General features: G+C 49.7%; 1 protein-coding gene across 7 annotated transcripts in view; it reads left to right on the top strand.

Annotated features, from left to right (window-relative positions):
* LOC132380540 (uncharacterized) overlaps positions 1-15,988 on the top strand; it is a 51,554-nt gene extending 35,566 nt beyond the window's left edge. For 4 of the 7 annotated variants that reach the window (XM_059949425.1, XM_059949424.1, XM_059949428.1 and 1 more), the window contains 6 exons: positions 4,682-4,747; positions 6,335-6,400; positions 10,635-10,700; positions 11,032-11,089; positions 11,231-11,337; positions 13,930-15,988. In XM_059949425.1, the coding sequence (XP_059805408.1) occupies positions 4,682-4,747; positions 6,335-6,400; positions 10,635-10,700; positions 11,032-11,089; positions 11,231-11,309 (335 nt within the window). In that variant the 3' untranslated portion in view covers positions 11,310-11,337; positions 13,930-15,988. Of the gene's footprint in view, positions 1-4,675; positions 4,748-6,334; positions 10,701-11,031; positions 11,090-11,230; positions 11,338-13,929 lie in introns of those variants that run through there. The other 3 variants (XM_059949426.1, XR_009507806.1, XR_009507807.1) reach the window with 3 other exon arrangements.
* The last annotated feature ends 2,303 nt before the right edge of the window (positions 15,989-18,291 follow it).

Below are 18,291 nucleotides of genomic sequence, written 5' to 3'. Positions count from 1 at the left end.
CCTTTCTCTTCAACCCACTCTCTCCCCCTCACTCTCCCTCCACTGTCAATCCCACCACTCTTTCTCTCCCCCTTCCTCTCTCCCACTCTATCCTGCTCTGCTGCCTCTTACCCCATACTCCCCCATCCCTCTCTCTACCCACCCCTCTGTATCCCTCACTCTCTACTTCCCTCTCTCCCCAACCCTCACTTCCCTTTCCACCCCACCTGTCTGCTCTCTCTCCCCCCCATCTCTCTCCCCACCCTCTCTATCTCCTTTTCTCTCTCCCCTCTCCACCCTGTTCTCCACCCCCTCTCTCCCCAACCTCTCATTAACCCTCTTTCCCTTGCTCACTCTCAATTCTCTGCCTCCCCATCTCTACCCCTTTCTCACTCCCCTGCTCTCTCCCCTCTCTTTCTTCACCCTCACCCTCCCTCCCCTCCATCTCTCTTCACCATCTCTCCCACCACCTTGTCTCTATCCTCTCCCCCTCCCCCTCCCCCTCTATCCCTCTTTCTCTTCTCCTCTTCCACTCACTGCGCTGTCACCCCGCACCCTTTCTCCCTCCTTCACATCTCTCCGCACCCACCCTCTGCACACTCCCCCTCTCTCTACCTCCTCCCCTCTCTGCACCTTCTCTATCACCACCCTGTCTCTCCAACCCCACTCCCTACCCCCTCTCTCTGCCTCCACTGTCTCACCCACCCCTCTCTTCCCTCTCCTTCTCTCCCCACCTTCTCACTCCCACTCTCTATCCTCTCCTGCCTCTGACCCCACGCTCTCCTCAGTCTGTCTCCCTCCCCACTCTCTCCCTCCCTCTCTCCATACCTCTCCTCCCCTCACCCACTCCTCTCTCTCCCCCTCTCCCCTTCAACCCTCTCTTCTTCCCCTCCCCATCTCTCTCCCCACCCTCAATCCTCCACCCTCTCCCCATAACTCTCTCCCCGCTTCTTCCCAACTATCATTAACTCTCTCCCCTTAGCTCACTTTCAACTCTCTACCTCCACATCTCTGTCCCTTTCTCTCCTCTCTCTCTACTCCACTTCTCCCCTCCCTCTCCCCAATCTCTCTTCCCTTTCCCTCTCTCCCCACCTCTCTCTTGTCCCACCCTTTCTCTCTGCATCCGCTCTCTCCCCACCATCTATCACCCCTGTGTCCCACCAACCCTCACTTCCCCCTGTCTGACTCCACCCTCTCTCCCACCACCCTCTACCACTCCCACTCTCCGCCCTCTCTCCTGATCTCTCCCCATTTCTCACTCCACCCTCTCTCTCTGCCCCCTCTCCCCATCTCTCCCCCACCGACATTCTCCACACTCTCTCTCCACACTCTCTCTCCACCAACATTCTCTCTCTCTCTCCCATGTCTCTGCCCCATCCTCTTATCTCACAAGCCTCTCTCCACACCCTCACTCCCCTTCCCATTTTATCTCTCTGTCCTGCCTCTCATCCCCTTTCTCTCCCCGATTCTCTCGCCCCTCACTCCCCCCCTCCCCACCTCTCCACCTCCATTTTCTGTCTCTCCCTATCTCTCTCCCACCACTTTCTCTCTTCACCCTCCCTGTCCCCACATGCTCCTTCTCCGCACTCTCTCCATCAACAGTCTCTCCCCCTCCCACCCCCGATTCTGACCCCATCCTCTCTCCTGCTGCTCTCTCTTTCCCCATCCTCTACCTCCCCTACCCTCTCTCACCCCCTGTCCCTTGCTCCATCTCTCACCCAACTTCTCTCTCTGTCCTCTCCCCACCCCTCTCTTGTTCACCCAGCCCCCATCTTTGCTCACCCTCTCTCTCTTCCTTCTCTCTCCCCTAACCCATCTCCCTACCCCTCACCCCTCTCCATTTCCCCCCACTCCCCTCTCCCACCTCTCTACCACCCCTTCTCTACCTTCTCCCCCTCCTCCTCTCACTCTTCCCCCACTCTCTCCCCATCCATCTTCCCCTTCCACCGGTGCTCTCCCCCCTCTCTCTCTAACCCGATATCTCCCCCTCCCTTTTCTAACTCTACCCATTTCTCTCCCACTACTTTATCCCTACACTCTCTCTCTGCACCGTCCCTCTCCCACACGCTCTCACCCACTCTGTCCATCAACCATCTCTCACATCCTGATTCTGAGCCCACCCTCCTGCTACCCTCTCCCTCCCCATTCTTTGCCTCACATACCCTCTCTCACACACCATCCCTTGCTCCCTCTCACCCACCCTCTCTCTCCTGTGCCCACTCTCTCTATCCCCATCTTGTTCAACCTCATCTATCTTTCTCGTCTCTCCCACCCATCTCTCCCCACTCTCTCCCCCCTCCTCATCTCTCTCCGCAAACTCTTTCATTCTCCCTCTACCCTGTTCTCACCTCCCCCTCTGTCTCCACATCTCTCTCCCTCCCCTCCCTCATTCCACCCACTCTCCCCCTCCATCTCTTTCCCACCCCTCACTCTCTCCCACCTTCCCCTTCTCTCACCTCCTTCTCTCCCCCTTCCCTCTCTCCTCTTTCCTCTCTCCCCTTCCCTCTCTCCCCTTCCCTCTCTCCCCTTCCCTCTCTCCCCTTCCCTCTCCCCTTTCTCTCCCCCCTTCCCTCTCCCCTTTCTCTCCCCCCTTCTCTCCCCCTTCCCTCCCTCCCCATCTGTCCTTACTGCACTCTCCTCCCTCTCTCTCCCCTCCCCTCTTTGTACCCTCCTCTCCCTCTCCCCTATATCTTCCCTCCCTTTTTTGTAACTCCTCATCTCTCTCCCACACTCTCTCTGCCCCCTCTCTCCCTGCACATTTTCTCACCCCACTCTCTCCAACTGTCCCTCCCCCTCCCAACCCCCTGATTCTGACCCCACCCCATCTCTCACTGCCCTCTCTTTCCCCACCCTCTACCTCCCATATCCTCTCTCTCACACTGTCCCTCGTTCCATCTCTCACCCAACCTCTTTCTGTCCTCTTCCCCACCCCTCTATTGTTCCTCCATCCCCCATCTCTCTCTCTCACCCTCTCCCCATCTATCTCTCTCCGCCTTCTATCTCCCCCTCTCCCCTCTCTCAACCCTCTATCCCCCTCCCCTCCCTCTCTTCCTATCCATTCTGTATCTCTCCCTTTTCTCTCTCTCCCCATCTCTGTCCCCACCATCACTACTCTCTCCCTACCTCACCCTCACCTCTCTGTCTCCCCTTTCTCTCTCCCCCTCCTCTCTCCCACTCCCCCAGCTCTCTCCCCATCTCTGTCTGCACCCTCTCTTTGCATCTCTCTCCCACCCCTCTCCCCACACACTCTCTCCCCACCCTCTCCCCTTGCCTTACTGTCTCACTCCTCTCTTCCCTACCTTCTCTCTCCAACACCCCACTACCCCAACCCACACCTCTCTGCACCTTCTATCTCTTACCCTCTCACTCTCCTCCCCTATCACTCTCCCACCCCCTCTTTCCCTGCCTCTCCCCTTCCGTCTCACTCTCTCTTACCCTCTCCTCTCTCCCACTCTCTCGTCCCCTTTCCCCCTCTCCCACTCTTTCTCTCATACCACTCTTCTTTCTCTATCAACCCTCTCTCCCTCTCACTCTCCCCCACTGTCTCTCCCCCATCCTCTCTCTTTCGGCACCCTTCCTCTCTCTTCCATGCTCTCCCTCACCCCATTCACTCTCTTCACCAATCCTCTTCCCCCATCTTCTCTTTCCAGACTTTCTCCTCTCTCTATCCTACTATCTTTCTCTCCCCTACATCTGTCTCCCCTCATTCTATCCCGCTATCTCTCTATCACAGATCTCTCTCCTCCGTCTCACCCCCCCGATCCCACCCTCCCCACCATCGCTCTCCCTCTCTCCTCCCTCTCACCTCTCTCACTCTCCCAGATCTCTCCCTATCTCACCTCCCTCTCTCCTCTCTTTTTCTCTCTCTCGCTCTCCCCTTTTCTGTCTCCCCATCCCTTTCTCTGTCTTCCCACCCTGTCTCTCTGTTCCCACCATATATCTCCCCCACCCTCTCCCTTCCCTAACTCTCTCTCCCCCTACCTCTCTCTCCCATATATCTGTCTCCCCACACCCTCTCTCTCTCTCTCTCTCTCTCTCTCTCTCTCTCGCTCTCACATCCCCTTCCTCTCTCTGGATTCTTTCTCCCCTTCCCTATCTCTCTCTCCCCATACCTGTCCCCCTTACCGCACTCTCCCCATCTGTCTCTTCTGTACCTCTCCCCCACACACCCTCTTTCCACTCCCCCTCTTTCTCCCTCCTCACTCTCTCTCCCCTCCCCAGCCCCTCTTAGTACATCTCTCCCCATCTCTCTCTCTTTTTCACCCCATCTCTCTGTCTCTTTCCCGCTCTCCCCGTTCACCCTCCCCATCCCTCTATCTTCCCACCCTTTCTTTCTGTTCCCACTGTACCTCTCTCCCCATCCTTTTTCTTCCCTATCTCTCTCACCTTGCCTCTGTCTCCCGTATCTCTGACCCTCCACACCCTCTCTCTTGTCACACTCTTCCCCCCTCTCTTTCTCTCTCTCTTTCACTCTCACTCATCCCTTTCCTTTCCACCCTTAAACTCCCTTAACCACACCCCCTCGAGAAATTAGCAGGCACATTGCTTCTTCAGGCCAGAGACGAGGTGGGTGGCCCGGTCTTTGGGCACATTGAGGGTTGTGGAAATGTCTCATTGAGGGATGGTCAGACTGACGATGGAGGAGAGCCCTGGGACGGCCAAGAGAACTCACTGACAATCGGATCTCTGCTTCTCTCCACAGGAATGGCAAATCATATGAACAATACTGACGAGGGGATAAAGGACTCTGGAGGTCATCTTACAGACGGTGAGACTGCATTTGGATTATGGTGTGTGGTTCTGGGTCTCCACACTCAGGAGGGTTTTCAATAAGCTGGAGAGGGGGTTGTGTGGCAGAAATGACGTTGCTGGAACTGTGAGGCTTTGAGATACAGGGGAAGACTCGATAGGACTGAGGCTGAGCGGTGATCTTGTCGATGTTTATAGCATTGACGGGCTTCGATGAAGTGAATGGTTACAGTCTTTTCCCCAGGATGGCGAGTCTGAATAACTTACAACTTTATTCCCCACTACCTCTCTCCCCACCCTTGCTGTACTCCACCTCCTCTCTCTCCCCATTCTCTCTCACCTCCATCACCCCCTACCCTATCGCATCCCCTCACTCTCTCCCTTTCTCCGTCTCCCCATCTATCTCTCTGCTCATCTCTCTCCTCCTCTCTCTCCCCTCTCTCCCTCCACCATTCCCCCCATGTCTCCGCCCCTCCCTCCAGCACTCACCCTCCCCCTCTCTCCCTCCATTGACCCTTTCCCTCCCCCTCTCTCCCTCTCTGTCCATTATGTCACCCATTCCTCTGCCTTTCTCACACCCTCTCTCCCCACATGCACTCTTCCCCCACATGCTCTCCCCCCTCTACTCCCACTCTCCCATCCTCGTGTTCCCTATCCCTACCCTTTCTTTCCACTTCTTCTCTACCCCGACTTTCTCCCAATCTTTGTACTCTCTCCCCCACCCGCCCACCCCCCTCTGTTTCTCTTCTCTTGCTCTCCCCTTCCCTCACACCGCCCACTCTCACCCACCCCTATCTCTCTTCCCCTTCTTTCCCTCTCTCACCCTTCTCACTCCCCCTTCTTTCTCTCTCCTTCATTCTTTCTCTCCACCCTATCTCTCCACACACCTCTCTTCCCACACCTCTTTCTCCCCACCCTCTCCCTGGCGTATATCTCTCTCTTCCCTCTCTCTCCCCCCATACCTGTCTCCCCTACCTCTCTCCCCATCTGTCCTGTATCTCTCCCCCACACCCCCTCTTCTTTCCACTCCCAATTCCCCCACTTTCTCCCACCTCTCTGTCTTCCCTCCCCACCCTCTCCCCATCTCCCTTTGTCTTTTTCTCCCCCTTCTTTCTCTCACTCTCCCCTCTTCTCTCTTCCCATCCCTCTCTCTATCTTCCCACCCTTTCTCTCTGTTCCCATCATATCTCTCCCAACGGTATCTCTCTGTTGCCACCGTATCTCTCTCCCCATCCTCTCTCTTCGCTATCTCTCGCTTCCCTGTCTGTCTACTTCCCTATCTCTCTCTCCCCTGACCTCTCTCTCCCATATCTCTGTTTCCCCACACCCTCTATCTCCCCACAGTCTCTGCCCCTTCTCCCTCTCTCTCTCTCTCTCTCTCTCACTCATCTTCCGTTCCACACCTAAACTTCCTTATCACACCCCCTCGAGAAATTAGCAGGCACATTGCTTCTTCAGGCAAGAATTGAGGTGGGTGGCCTGGTCTTTGGTCACTTTGAGGGTTGTGGAAATGTCTCACTGAGGGATGGTCAGACTGACGATGGAGGAGGGCCCTGGGACGGCCAAGAGAACTCACTGACAATCGGATCTCTGCTTCTCTCCACAGGAATGGAAAATCATATTAATAATACTGACGAGGGGATAAAGGACTCTGGAGGTCATCTTATATACGGTGAGACTGCATTTGGATTATGGTGTGTGGTTCTGGGTCTCCACACTCAGGAGGGTTTTCAATAAGCTGGAGGGGGTTTTGTGGCAGAAATGACGTTGCTGGAACTGTGAGGCTTTGAGATACAGGGGAAGACTGGATAGGATTGAGGCTGAGCGGTGATCTTGTCGATGTTTATAGCATTGACGGGCTTCGATGAAGTGAATGGTTACAGTCTTTTCCCCAGGGCGGGGAGTCTGAAACTAGATGGCATTGGTTTCAGGTGAGATGGGAAAAGTTTGAAAGTGCAGTTCATTGCCCTGAGCACAAGTCTGGTGAGATACAACGATGTTGCCAGGTCTGGAGGACCTGGAATCCATGGAAAGACTGAATAGCTTACAACTTTATTCCCCATCCTCTCTCTCCCCATTCTCTCTCACCTCCACCTCCCCCCCCACCCTATCTGAATCCCTCACTCTTCCCCCAACTCTCCGTCTCCCCATTTATCTCTTTGCTTGTCTCTCTCCCCCCTTGCTGTCTCTCCTCACTCCTCTCACTTCCCATACTCTCTCTCCCATCTCTCCCTCCAGCATTCCCCCATGTCTCCGCCCCTCCCTCCACCCCTCTCTCTCTCGCTCACCTTTCCTCTCCGCTTCTCTCTACACGCTCTCTCTTCCTCGATTTGTACCCACCTCTCTTCCCCTCTCTCTCTTTACCGACATCTCTCTCCACCCTCTCCCCACCTTCCCCATTCCTCTTCCCCTCTCTCACACCCTCTCTCCCAACACACACTTCCCCCACATGCTCTCCCCGTCTCTCCTCTCACTCTCCCCTCCTCATGCTTACTATCCCCACCCTTTCTTTCCACTCCCTCTCAACCCCAACTTTCTCCCACCTCTCTGTCCCTCTCTCTCTTGCTCTTCCCTTTTCCCACACACCCCAGTCTCCCCCACCCCCATTTCTCTCTTCCCCTTCTTACCTCTCTTTCCTTTTTCTCTCCCCCTTCTTTCTCTCTATCCACACACCGCTCTCTTCCCACACCTCTCTCTCCCCACCCTCTCTCTGCCCTATATCTCTTCTCTCACTCTCTCCCCATACCTGTCTCTCCCGTATCTCTTCCCCACAACCCCATCTTGCCACTCTCTCTTACCCCACTTTCACACACCTGTTTTCCCTTCCCACCCTCTCCCTGTACATCTCTCTACCCATCTCCCACTCTTTTTCTCCCTCTCTCTCTCCCCCTCCCCTCCTCTCTCTCCCCATCCCTCTCTCTATTTTCCCACCCTTCCTCTCTGTTCCCACCGTATCTCTTTCCCAAACCTATCTCAGTTCCCATTGTATCTCTTTCCCTATCCTCTGTCTTCCCCATCACTCGATTCCCTGTCACTCTCTTTTCCTATCTCTATCTCCCCCGACTTCTCTCTCCCCACACTCTCTGACCCCTGTCTTTCACCCCCGCCTTTCTCTCTCCCTCCCTCTCTCCCTGTCCCTCTCCCGCTCTCCCCCTCTCTCCCTCCCTCTCTCTCTCTCTCTCTCCCCCTCCCTCCCTCTCTCCCTCTCTCTCTCATCTCCTTCCTTTCCACTGGTAAACTCCCTTAACCACACACCCACTTGAGAAATTAGCAGGCACATTGCTTCTTCAGGCCAGAGACGAGGTGGGTGGCGTGGTCTTTGGGGACATTGAGGGTTGTAGAAATGTCTTTTCCCTTGGACAGGAGAGTCTGAATCCAGAGGGCATAGGTGTAAGATGAGAGGGGAAAAGTTCACAAGTCAGGTGCAGTTCATTGCCCTGAGCACAAGAATAGTGAGATACTGGAATAATGAAAGAGAAGATTTACAACAATATTGCCAGGTCTGGGGGACCTGAGATCCATGGGAAGACTGAACAGGTTTAAGGTTTGTTCCCTGGAATGTAGAAGATTGAGAGGAGATTTGATAGAGGTATATGAAATTACAGATAGGGTCAATGCCAGCATGCTTTTTCCACTGACATTTGTGGACTGCAGCCAGAGGTCATGGGTTAAGGGTGAAAGGTGAAAAGTTTAAGGGGAACTTGAGGGGAAACCTCTTCACTTGGAGGGTCGTGAGCGTGTGGAAAGAGCTGCCAGCACAAGTGGTGCATGCGAGCTCGATTTCAACACTTAAGAGAAGTTTGAATAGGTACATGGATGGGGCATAATGGTATGGAGGGCTATGGTCCCAGTGCAGGTTGATGGGAGTAGGCAGTTTACATACTCAGCAGGAACTAGATGGGCTGCAGGGCCTGTTTCTGTGCTGTGCTTCTCTATGACGATCCTAGTAGCAACACAAACACTTTGTGTATATTTCTTGGATGAAGTACAAGCAGGGTGGACAAAGTACAAGCAGTGGCTGTCATTTACTTGGATTTTCAGAAGGCATTCGATAAGATGCCACACATGAAGCTGTTTAACAAGATAAAATCCTGTGGTAGTACAGGAAAGATACTGGCATGGGAATAGCCAACAGGCAGGAGGCAGTGATTGGGAATAAATGGGCCTTCTCTGGTTGTCTACCAGTGACTAGTGGTGCTCCTCAGGGGTCAGTATTGGGACCGTTACTCTTCACATTGTTTGTCAGTTATTTGGATAATGGAATTGATGGCTTTGTGACAAAGTTTATGGATGATATGATGAGCGGAGGAGTAGGTAGTGTTGAGGAAGCAGTGGACAGAGGGGAACAGGTGAGTGTTATTTTACTTGGATTTCCATAAGGTGTTCAATGAGGTGCCACATAAAAGACTTAACCATAAGATAAGGATGCATAGAGTTGGAGGTGAGGTATTAGCATGGATAGAGGATTGGTTGTCAAATAGAAAACTGAGAGTTGGGATACATGGGCGTTACTCTGGTTGGCAATCAGTGGTGAGCGATGTGCCACAGGGTTTGGTGCTGGGCATACAATTGTTCATGATACACATTCACTCACGATCTGGAAGAGGGGACTGAGTGTAGTGAATATAAGTTTGCTGATGATGCTAATTTGAGTGGAAAAGCAAATTGTGCGAAGATACAGTGAATCTGTAGAGAGATGTAAGTGAGTGGGCAAGGGTCTGGCAGATGGAGTACAATGTTGGTAAATGCGAGGTCATCCATTTTGGGAGGACAAATGAAAGAGCGGGTTATTATTTAAATTGTTAAAAAAATGTAGCATCCTGCCATGCAGAGGGATTTCACAGTGCTTGTGCATGAATCACAAAAGGTTCAGGTGCAGCAGGCTCTCAAGAAGGCAAATGAAATGTTGGTCTTCACTGTTAGAGGAACTGAATTTAAGAGCAGGGAGGTTATGCTGCAACTGTACAGGGTACTGGCGAGGCTGCACCTAGAGTACTGCGTGCGGTTCTCGTCTCCTTACTTGAGGAAGGATATACTGGCTTTGGAGACCATATGGAGGAGGTTCACCAGAGGGGCATTAGACTGAGCAGAGACTGTCGCCAGGGACTGTACTCGCTGGAATACAGAAGAATGAGGGGAGATAATATAGAAGCATATAAAATTATGAAAGGGACAGATAAGATAGAGGCAATAATGTTGTTTCCACTGGTAAGTGAGACTACAATTAGGGGACATAGCTTCAAAATTTGGGGGAGTAGATTTCGGACAGAGATAAGGAGGAACTGGTTTTCCCAGAGAGTGGTGAATCTGTGGAATTCTCTGCCCAATGAAGCAGTGGAGGCTACCTGGGTAAATACATTTAAGACAAGGTTGGATAGATCTTTGCATAGTAGTGGGATTAAGGGCAAGTAGGTGGAGATCAGTCCATGGCCAGCTCAGCCATGGTCTTATTGAGTGGTGGAGCAGGCTCGATGGGCCAGATAGCCTACTCCTGTTCCTATTTCTTATGTTCTTAACGCTCCGTGCAGATGGACTGGACTGTATCCACTACTTTCTGTAGGATTTTCCATTCAAGGGTGTTGGTGTGGCAGAGAGAAAAAATGTCATGGCCCCATTGCTGAGGATCCTTGATGCTGCCTTCCTGACACAGAACTCCTAACGATGCTGGTGGAGGTTGGGGGGGTGTGGGGTGGGGGGGCGAAGTGGGCTGTGTCTGCAAACAACCAGGCCGTGTCCACTGCTGACAAGCTGAACCTTAACCTCCCGAAGCAGTGGGTCTGGCATGTTTGGGGACATTGAGGGTTATGGGACTGTCCCACTGAGGGATGGTCAGAGTGCCTTTGGTAGAGGGCCCTGGAACAGTGAAGAAAAATCACTGCCGATCGTATCTCTGCTTCTCTTCCCAGGGATTGAAAATCACAAAAACAATACCAACGAGGGTGAAAAGTCATCAAGAAATCGCTTTACACTTGGTGAGACTGTACTTGGATTATTGTTCGTAGTTCTGGTTTACCAAGTATAAGTCCCTCTACACACTCCTCCCACCCCTTCCTCCCATTATCCCTCTAACCCTCCCCGCCTGTCGTTCCACTCTCCACCCACCCGCTGTCATTCTTTCTCCACCACCCCCCGGCCATTCCTCTCCCTCCCACCCATTTGCTTTTCCCATCCTTCACCCACACCGTCATCTGACTCTTCCCCCACCCCTCCCTCTATTCACCATTCTTACTTCTGCCACCTCACTCCCTCCGCTCTGTTAAAGAGTGAACTGCCGCTGATAGATTTTGATTTTGTTCCCTGCAGGAATTCCTCTGGGATTCGTGATCTTTATCGTGCTGGTCTTGGTGATTGTTGCCATCAGGTAAATCCCGTCCACTCTCCTACTCCCACACGCTTCCCTCGTCAACCCCCCCCCCCCCCCCCCATCCATCCCAACCGTGGGTGTGTCTGCTCCTTGGATGTTCTGCACCTGACTGACTCTATGCCCTCTCTCTCCACGCAGAGAAAAGATCAAACGCTGCTGCCAACAGGAGGAATTCTCTCGATCACAGAGACTCTCTGCTCTCCAGGAGGTCGTTTAGCCACTGACGGCGAGACATCTTGTTCCAGGTAGTGAAGACTGAGTAACCAGTCTAATCCCCCTGCTGCCCCCCACCCACCCAGCTCCCAGCTTAGGCATCTTTCCCCACCTCCCACTGTCACTCTAACCCTCACCCCCATCCCACTGTCCCTCTCCCACTCCATCCCCACCCCACCATCTCAACGACCAAATTGTTTGCCAATACCCTCACCTTGTCTGGCTCTCGCTAACAGCAGTTTTCCTCAGTGATCATTTCTTTATGTGGCTCCTGTACCTAATAAAGTGGCTACTGCAGATACATCTGTATTCTCTACTGCTGTAGCCCATCCACTTCAAAGTTTCTCTGCACAACACCATATGAGCTACTGTCACCTTCCTGTCAGTTTGAACCGGTCTGGCCATTCTCCTCTGACCTCTCTCATTAACAAGGTGTTTTTGCCCACAGATCTGCCACTCACAGGATATTTTATTTTTTCTGCACCATTCTCTGTAAACTTTTAGAGACTGTTGCACGTGAAAATCCCAGGAGGACAGCAGTTCCTGAGTTACTCAAACCATGCCATCTGGCTCCGATGGTGAAATTCACTTAGATCACATTTCCTCCCCCACGCTGATGCTTGGTCTGAACAACAACTGAACATCTAGACCACGTCTGCATGCTTTTATGCATTGAGTTGCCACAGGATTGGCAGATTGGATGTTTGCGTTGATGAGCAGGAGTACAGGTGTAGTTAATAAAGTGGCCACTGACTGTAAGTAAACAGTCAATCGGCAGATCAGTTTATTGTTGTCAGTGGAGGATCTGGTGATTTTTGTGTTGTACTCCTGTACTCCTGCTCATCAACGCAAACATCCAATCTGCCAATCCTGTGGCAACTCAATGTGTTGTTTCATGATCGTTTATTTTAAAGTTCAGACAAAGAAACAGATGCAGAGCATGTGAACTAAAGAGCAGACTGAGGCCAAGACAAAGATGGAGAATATGCAGAGGCTGGCACTGTTTACTTAAGCTAAGGCATCTAAGAAGGGGATTGCCCACCTGATGACCCCTGGGAAGCATCTGCCACCCACCAAGCTCCACCTCAAGATCTCTATGCTATGACCTGAGATAAGAGCTGTTTATCATAGGATTGAAACATCTAGTCCTGTGAGCTCGAAATCGTTCCTGACAAAGTAAAAGGCCAATTAATGCATATGCTAATACTCACCCAATTGAAAACGAAAAGTTATGTAACATCTATACCAATCTATACCACCTTTTGTGAAAAGTTTTTGCATTAAAAGTACAAACTAATATATTAGCATTAAAAAACATTATTCCAACATCAGATATACAAAAGTATGGAGAAAATCTTTGATTTGCACGCCAACCATACAGGTAATTTCATTACAACAGTGCAATGAGGTAGTACAAGGCAAAGGAACAACAGACGGTATATAAAGAATTACCGTTACAGATAAAGTGTTGTGCAGGCAGATAGTGAGATTCAAGAGCCACGATGGAGTAGATTGTGAAGTCGGGAGTTTATCCAGGTGACTGTTCAGTAATCTGATAACAGTGGGGTAGAATCTGCTCTTGAGCCTGGTGGTACGTGCTTTCCGGGTTTTGTATCTTTTGCCCAATGGGAGAGGGAGAGGAGAGAATGTCAGGGTAAGTGGGCTCTTTGATTATGCTGGCTGCCTCACTAAGGTAGCGGGAAGTGTCGACAGAGCCAGTGGAAGAGGGGCTGATTTCCGTGATGTGCTGCACTGTGAGCACATCTCTCTGTAGTGTCTGGTCATGGGTAGAGCAGTTGGCTTGACAAACCACGATGTATCCAGGCAGGGTGCTTTCTCTGGTGCTATATTTCATTTGGAGTTTGAGGGGAGTTAGTAAGTCACCAAAGACACTTGTAAATTTCTATAGATGGACCATGTCGAGCTTTCTTGCAGGTTGCATCACTGTCTGCTCTGGAGGGACCACTGCACAGGATTGAAAAAAGCTGCAGAAAGTTGTAAACTCTGTCAGTTCTATCATGGGCACTAGCCTCCCCAGTATCCAGGACACTTTCAAAAGGCAATGACTCAAATAAGCGGTATCCTCTACCATTAGAGTTTTGAGTGGACAATATACCCCTGAACACTTCCTCATGTTATCATTTTTTGGCACTACTGGTTTCTTTTTCCGTATACTCATTGTAATTGCTGTTTTTATTATTATGTATTGCATTCTACTGCTACAGCAAAACAACAAATTTTACGACATATGCCAGTGATATTAAATCCGATTTTGATTCTGACAATAGGTGTCAGGGCAACAATGAAGTAGATTGAGGCCCAGGTCAAATACAAGGGGTTCATTCAATAGGAGTGGTAGAGGCTGTCCTCGAACCTTGGAGATGGTTAACTCGCTAAATTACTTGGTGTTTCTTCAACTCAGTGTCTTGACTAATAAAGGGAAGCATGACATATGCCTTCTGAGCCCTACCCTATGTTGGAATTTTTTGAACACATTCTGAAAATCTAAAGATACTACATTTACTATGTCACCTGACCCACCCTCCCCATCCTAATTACACTAATAGACAAATGTGTTGAATTTTTGCTAACTTTGCCTAACCATCAAATATTCCTTTCTGCAGCTCAATCTCCTTTCTATCTTTCTTCCAATGAACTCTCAACACCCGACAACATTGTCCCTGACCGGCATCATCTCTGCTTCCCCACTTCCCTATCACAACTACAGCCGCCTGTTTCTGTGATGGCAAACCCTTCCGCGATGGACTCGGGATGGAGTTGACGCTTGTCGCAGATAGTGTGGAGGGGAAGCGCACTAAATGACAGGATCCCACATTGACATCGATGTCCCAGGCATCTGTCTCGGAGAAAATACCAGGAGCATTTCTGATATGAGATTATTTTGTTATATAAGTATCTCTGTCCAATGGAGTGGATTCCTTGGCCTTTGTATTTTGTATGTTGTATTTATCAGATATGTTATCCCAGAATATTCTACTGAATAGGATATTTGGGTTTAAGGATCTATATACAGTGTAATAGATCCAATATGCATTACAGTTCATGTATTTAAATATGACACAATAGTCCTGCATAATCTGTTTCAGATATGTGGTTGGTATGTCTTATTACCAATGGAGTGAATCTATTGGGCATGACAGCAATGCTTAAATTTGTATTGTATCAAGGAGACCACTCCAATGTTGTTCCTGATACATCTGAAGTTACTTATGATTAATTCTCCCTTCACCAGATTCCGTAGGTGAGTAGGGATACAAAGTATATGACTTCAGGAATTTCTCCAGACTTATGGCCTTTCTTCCACCTTCCCCCCCTCCCCCCCCCCCCCCACCGACAGCCAAATGCATGTTAAATCATTTTTTTACCTGTTGGCAACTAAGGGCAGTGAACCTTATGAAAGGGAGCATCCACCAAGAAGGGGGCAGGGCCGATGCATAAAGGGATGAGCAGGAAAGGCCGGCGGGGTTGCATCACTCCAGACTGTTGGGGGTTAGTTTGTCAGAGTTACGGTGCCTATCTCACGTGGAGTGAGAGAAGGGAGGGTTCTCTTCTGTTTCCAGCTCTGGGAAGACTTGCATATCCTGAGCTGACAGGAGCCTTGGGGAACGAGAGGAGCACTTGTCCCTGGGTGGTAGGTGGCTCTTTTTTTTTTTAACAGCCCTGCCACCCCCTCCCCTTTAAGGACAACCCTTCAGGCAGAGTGTTTACCCACTGGCTACCCCCAAACCGATCCTCACCTCCGCCATGCGCTCTCTGCGTGTGTGTGAATGTGAGAGTCAGAAACTCTACCCATCCTCCCTGTGGATCTTCTCCTCTGATTTCCTCCCACCACCCCAGAAACAGTGCTGTGTCACTGGGCCAATGAGACACTATAAGTGCCCCCCATCTCTGGGCTGTGGCCAAGGTGGTAGAAACTGTAGGTAGGCAGTTAATTGACGTGAAGAACCGGAATGAGGATCTGTGTAAAGAGGTTGGAATGGACTTGATGGGATGAATGGACTGTTCCTGTGCTGTCCCTCCCCAGTAAAGAACAGAAATTATGTAGGATTGGTATAAATGGGTGGCTGGGGTAAGGCTGGATGTGATGCGGCTTCACATTCAGAGATGTCAGTAAACCTTTGGAGACACAGGTTACCAGGGTTGTGGGTGACCTGACCCATGGGTCGCCTGCCTTATCCCAAATTCTCATCTATATTTTTAAAGTGCATTTTAAAATATAATAATAATAATTAATATTAATTAAGTGTCCCAGTATGATTAATGTGTGGATATGGTTCATGTTCCATTCTGGCCAGTGTCAGGAGTATGATGAAATTAACTTGCTGGTGTAAGTGGACATTTCTAACGTGGGGAGAATTCGGCTTAGAGACAGCACCCGGGAAGGGAACCCATTCAACACCTGGGGAAGGCCTCTGAGCCGTCCACTGAGCCAATCCCTCAGATCGTAGATAACGTTTGGACCGCATATGCAAGTTATTACTTTTTACTTGGAGGTACAGCACAGTCACAGGTCCTTCCAGCCCAACTTGTGAAATGTGGCCTGATTTTAAGCTGGAAGGGGGACAGTGTTTGTTATGGACGGTTTTTCAAAATGTTATTGTACCTTATTTTCCTGTAGCTAATGATTGCACAGACTTCAATATTAAATTTTCTTTGAATAAGCTTGTGTCGCCTGATTGTATCTGTGTGACCTACAAACCTACTAACCGGTATGTATTACTATGATAGAATTCATCCTGCTGTTTGAAAGCACAGGGTAAATACATCCCAATGAAGAATAAGTACTCTATGGGCAAGATGACACAACCGTGGCTGACAAGGGAAGTCAAAGCCAACATACAAGCAAAAGAGAGGGCATATAATCAAACAAAAATGATGGGAAATCAGATGATTGGGAAGCTTTTAAAAGCCAAAAGAAGGCAACTAAAAAGCCACAAGGAGGGAAAAGATTAATTATGAAAGTTAACACACCAATAATATCAGAGGATACGTTATGTATCTAATATTTCAGTAAAATTTGTGTTGGGTATGTGGCCTGTTTAGACAACTATGTTATTATTCAAAATGCTGGAGACAAGAACTAAGTTTCATGGTTCTTTACTGGTAGAGTCCAAATATTGAAACGTCTCGATAGAGTGGATGTGGAGAGGATGTTTCCAATAGTGTGGGCAGTCTACAATCAATGGGTACACTTCAAAGTAGAGGGATGTCAATTTAGAATGGAGATGAGGTGGGATTTTGTTAGCCAGGGGTTGGTGAATCTGGAATTCATTTCCACAGGCAACTGTGGAAGCCAGGCCACTGGGTGTATTTAAAGTGGAGGTTGACAGATTCTTGATAAGTCCAGGTGTGAAAGGTCATAGGGAGAAGGCAGCAGAATGGGATTGGGAGGGAAATGGATCAGCCATGATCAAATGCAGAAGCAGACTTGATGGGCCAAATGGCCTAATTCTGTTCCTATTCATTATAGTCTTTGGAATGTGGGAGGAAACTGGAGCACCCAGAGACAGCCCACCATAATGGGGAGGACAAAGTCCTTACAAACAGTGATGGGAGTTATACATTATTATCAATTATTTACCAGTATTTACAACAGAATTGGTTGCCATCACTTCAGGCTTACAGTGGGTGGAGGAAATTTGTCCATGCAAAGTTCTAATTTGTTCAGACTCCTTTTCAGTTTTGATTAATCTTAGAATAGGTCATTTTAGCAGGAGGTCATACTTAGTGTTGGAAGCTCATCAAACATTATTTCATATAGAAAGTATTGGTTTACATGTCTACTTATGGGTCCCAGCACAGGAGGCAACAAGGGGAATGAGTTAGTTAATTGCTTAGCTAAGAAAGCTGTTATAAGTTCAACAGTGGGTGTAGACCTTCCAGTCACAAGGTTGCGGGACCGGATGACATTCCAGGGCAGGTACTCAGGATGTGCGCGGCACAACTGGCAGGTGTGTTAACAGACATTTTTAATGTTTCCCTCTCCCAGTGCCCTCCTGCTTCAAAACATCCACCATTTTACCGGTACCTAAAAAGACCAAGGTAACATGTCTGAACAACTGGTGTCCTGTCACACTCACCTCAATAATAAGCAAATGCTTTGAGAGGGTGGTCAAGGACTACATCTGCAGCATGCTACCACCCACACTGGAGCCCCTACAATTCACCTACCAGCACAACTGATCAACAAACAATGCAATAGTCACAGCTGGACACACTGTCATTACACATCTGGAAGAAGAAGGATGCTTCTTGGACTACAGTTCAGCATTCAACACCATATTTGCCTCCTGGCTCGACAAGAAGTTCAGAGACAATCGGCCTTCACCCTGCCTTGTTCAGCTGGATCCTGGCTTTCCTGTCAGATTGCCGGCAGGGGAAGAGTGGGCTCCCTCACCTCTGACCCTCAACACAGGAGCCCCTGTGGTAGCAATGGTTAAAACTAGTGTCTAATGGGATACTTGACAATTCTGGAGCAGCTGGGCTTAAGACTGCTGATGCGTGTCGAGAATAACCTTGGATGATAAGCGCAGTACCAGAAACTCCAATTAATAAGATACTAGGCCCCTGGGACCAAGAGGGATGATACGTCTGGGGGTAAATTATGAGCCCAGAGAACAGGGAACAAAGACGACTGTTAAACTTGAGCTGAGAGAATAATTGACATGTCTTTTAAGCGATTGATCATGTGCTGACTGTGGGATGCCAAAGTTATGTGAAGTTGTTTGTCTTGCTGTATAAATATGAGCTCTGTAAATATGCTGTCATGAGCTCTGTAAATATGCTGTCATGTTAATAAACTCTTAAAACGAAACTTGAAGTAACTCTGGGTGTTCTTCATGTTTCCACGACAGCCCCTCAGGGCTATGTCCTAAGCCCCCTCCTTTACTCTCTGTACACCCAGTACACCCAGTTGTTACCCACCGCTCCAACCTGCTAAATAAATTTGCTAACAATGCTACATT

The sequence above is a fragment of the Hypanus sabinus genome, chromosome 24, assembly GCF_030144855.1.
Source record: "Hypanus sabinus isolate sHypSab1 chromosome 24, sHypSab1.hap1, whole genome shotgun sequence".
Taxonomy (NCBI): domain Eukaryota; kingdom Metazoa; phylum Chordata; class Chondrichthyes; order Myliobatiformes; family Dasyatidae; genus Hypanus; species Hypanus sabinus.
The sequence above is the reverse complement of the archived record's forward strand: the minus strand, read 5'-3'. Positions and strand labels throughout refer to the sequence as shown.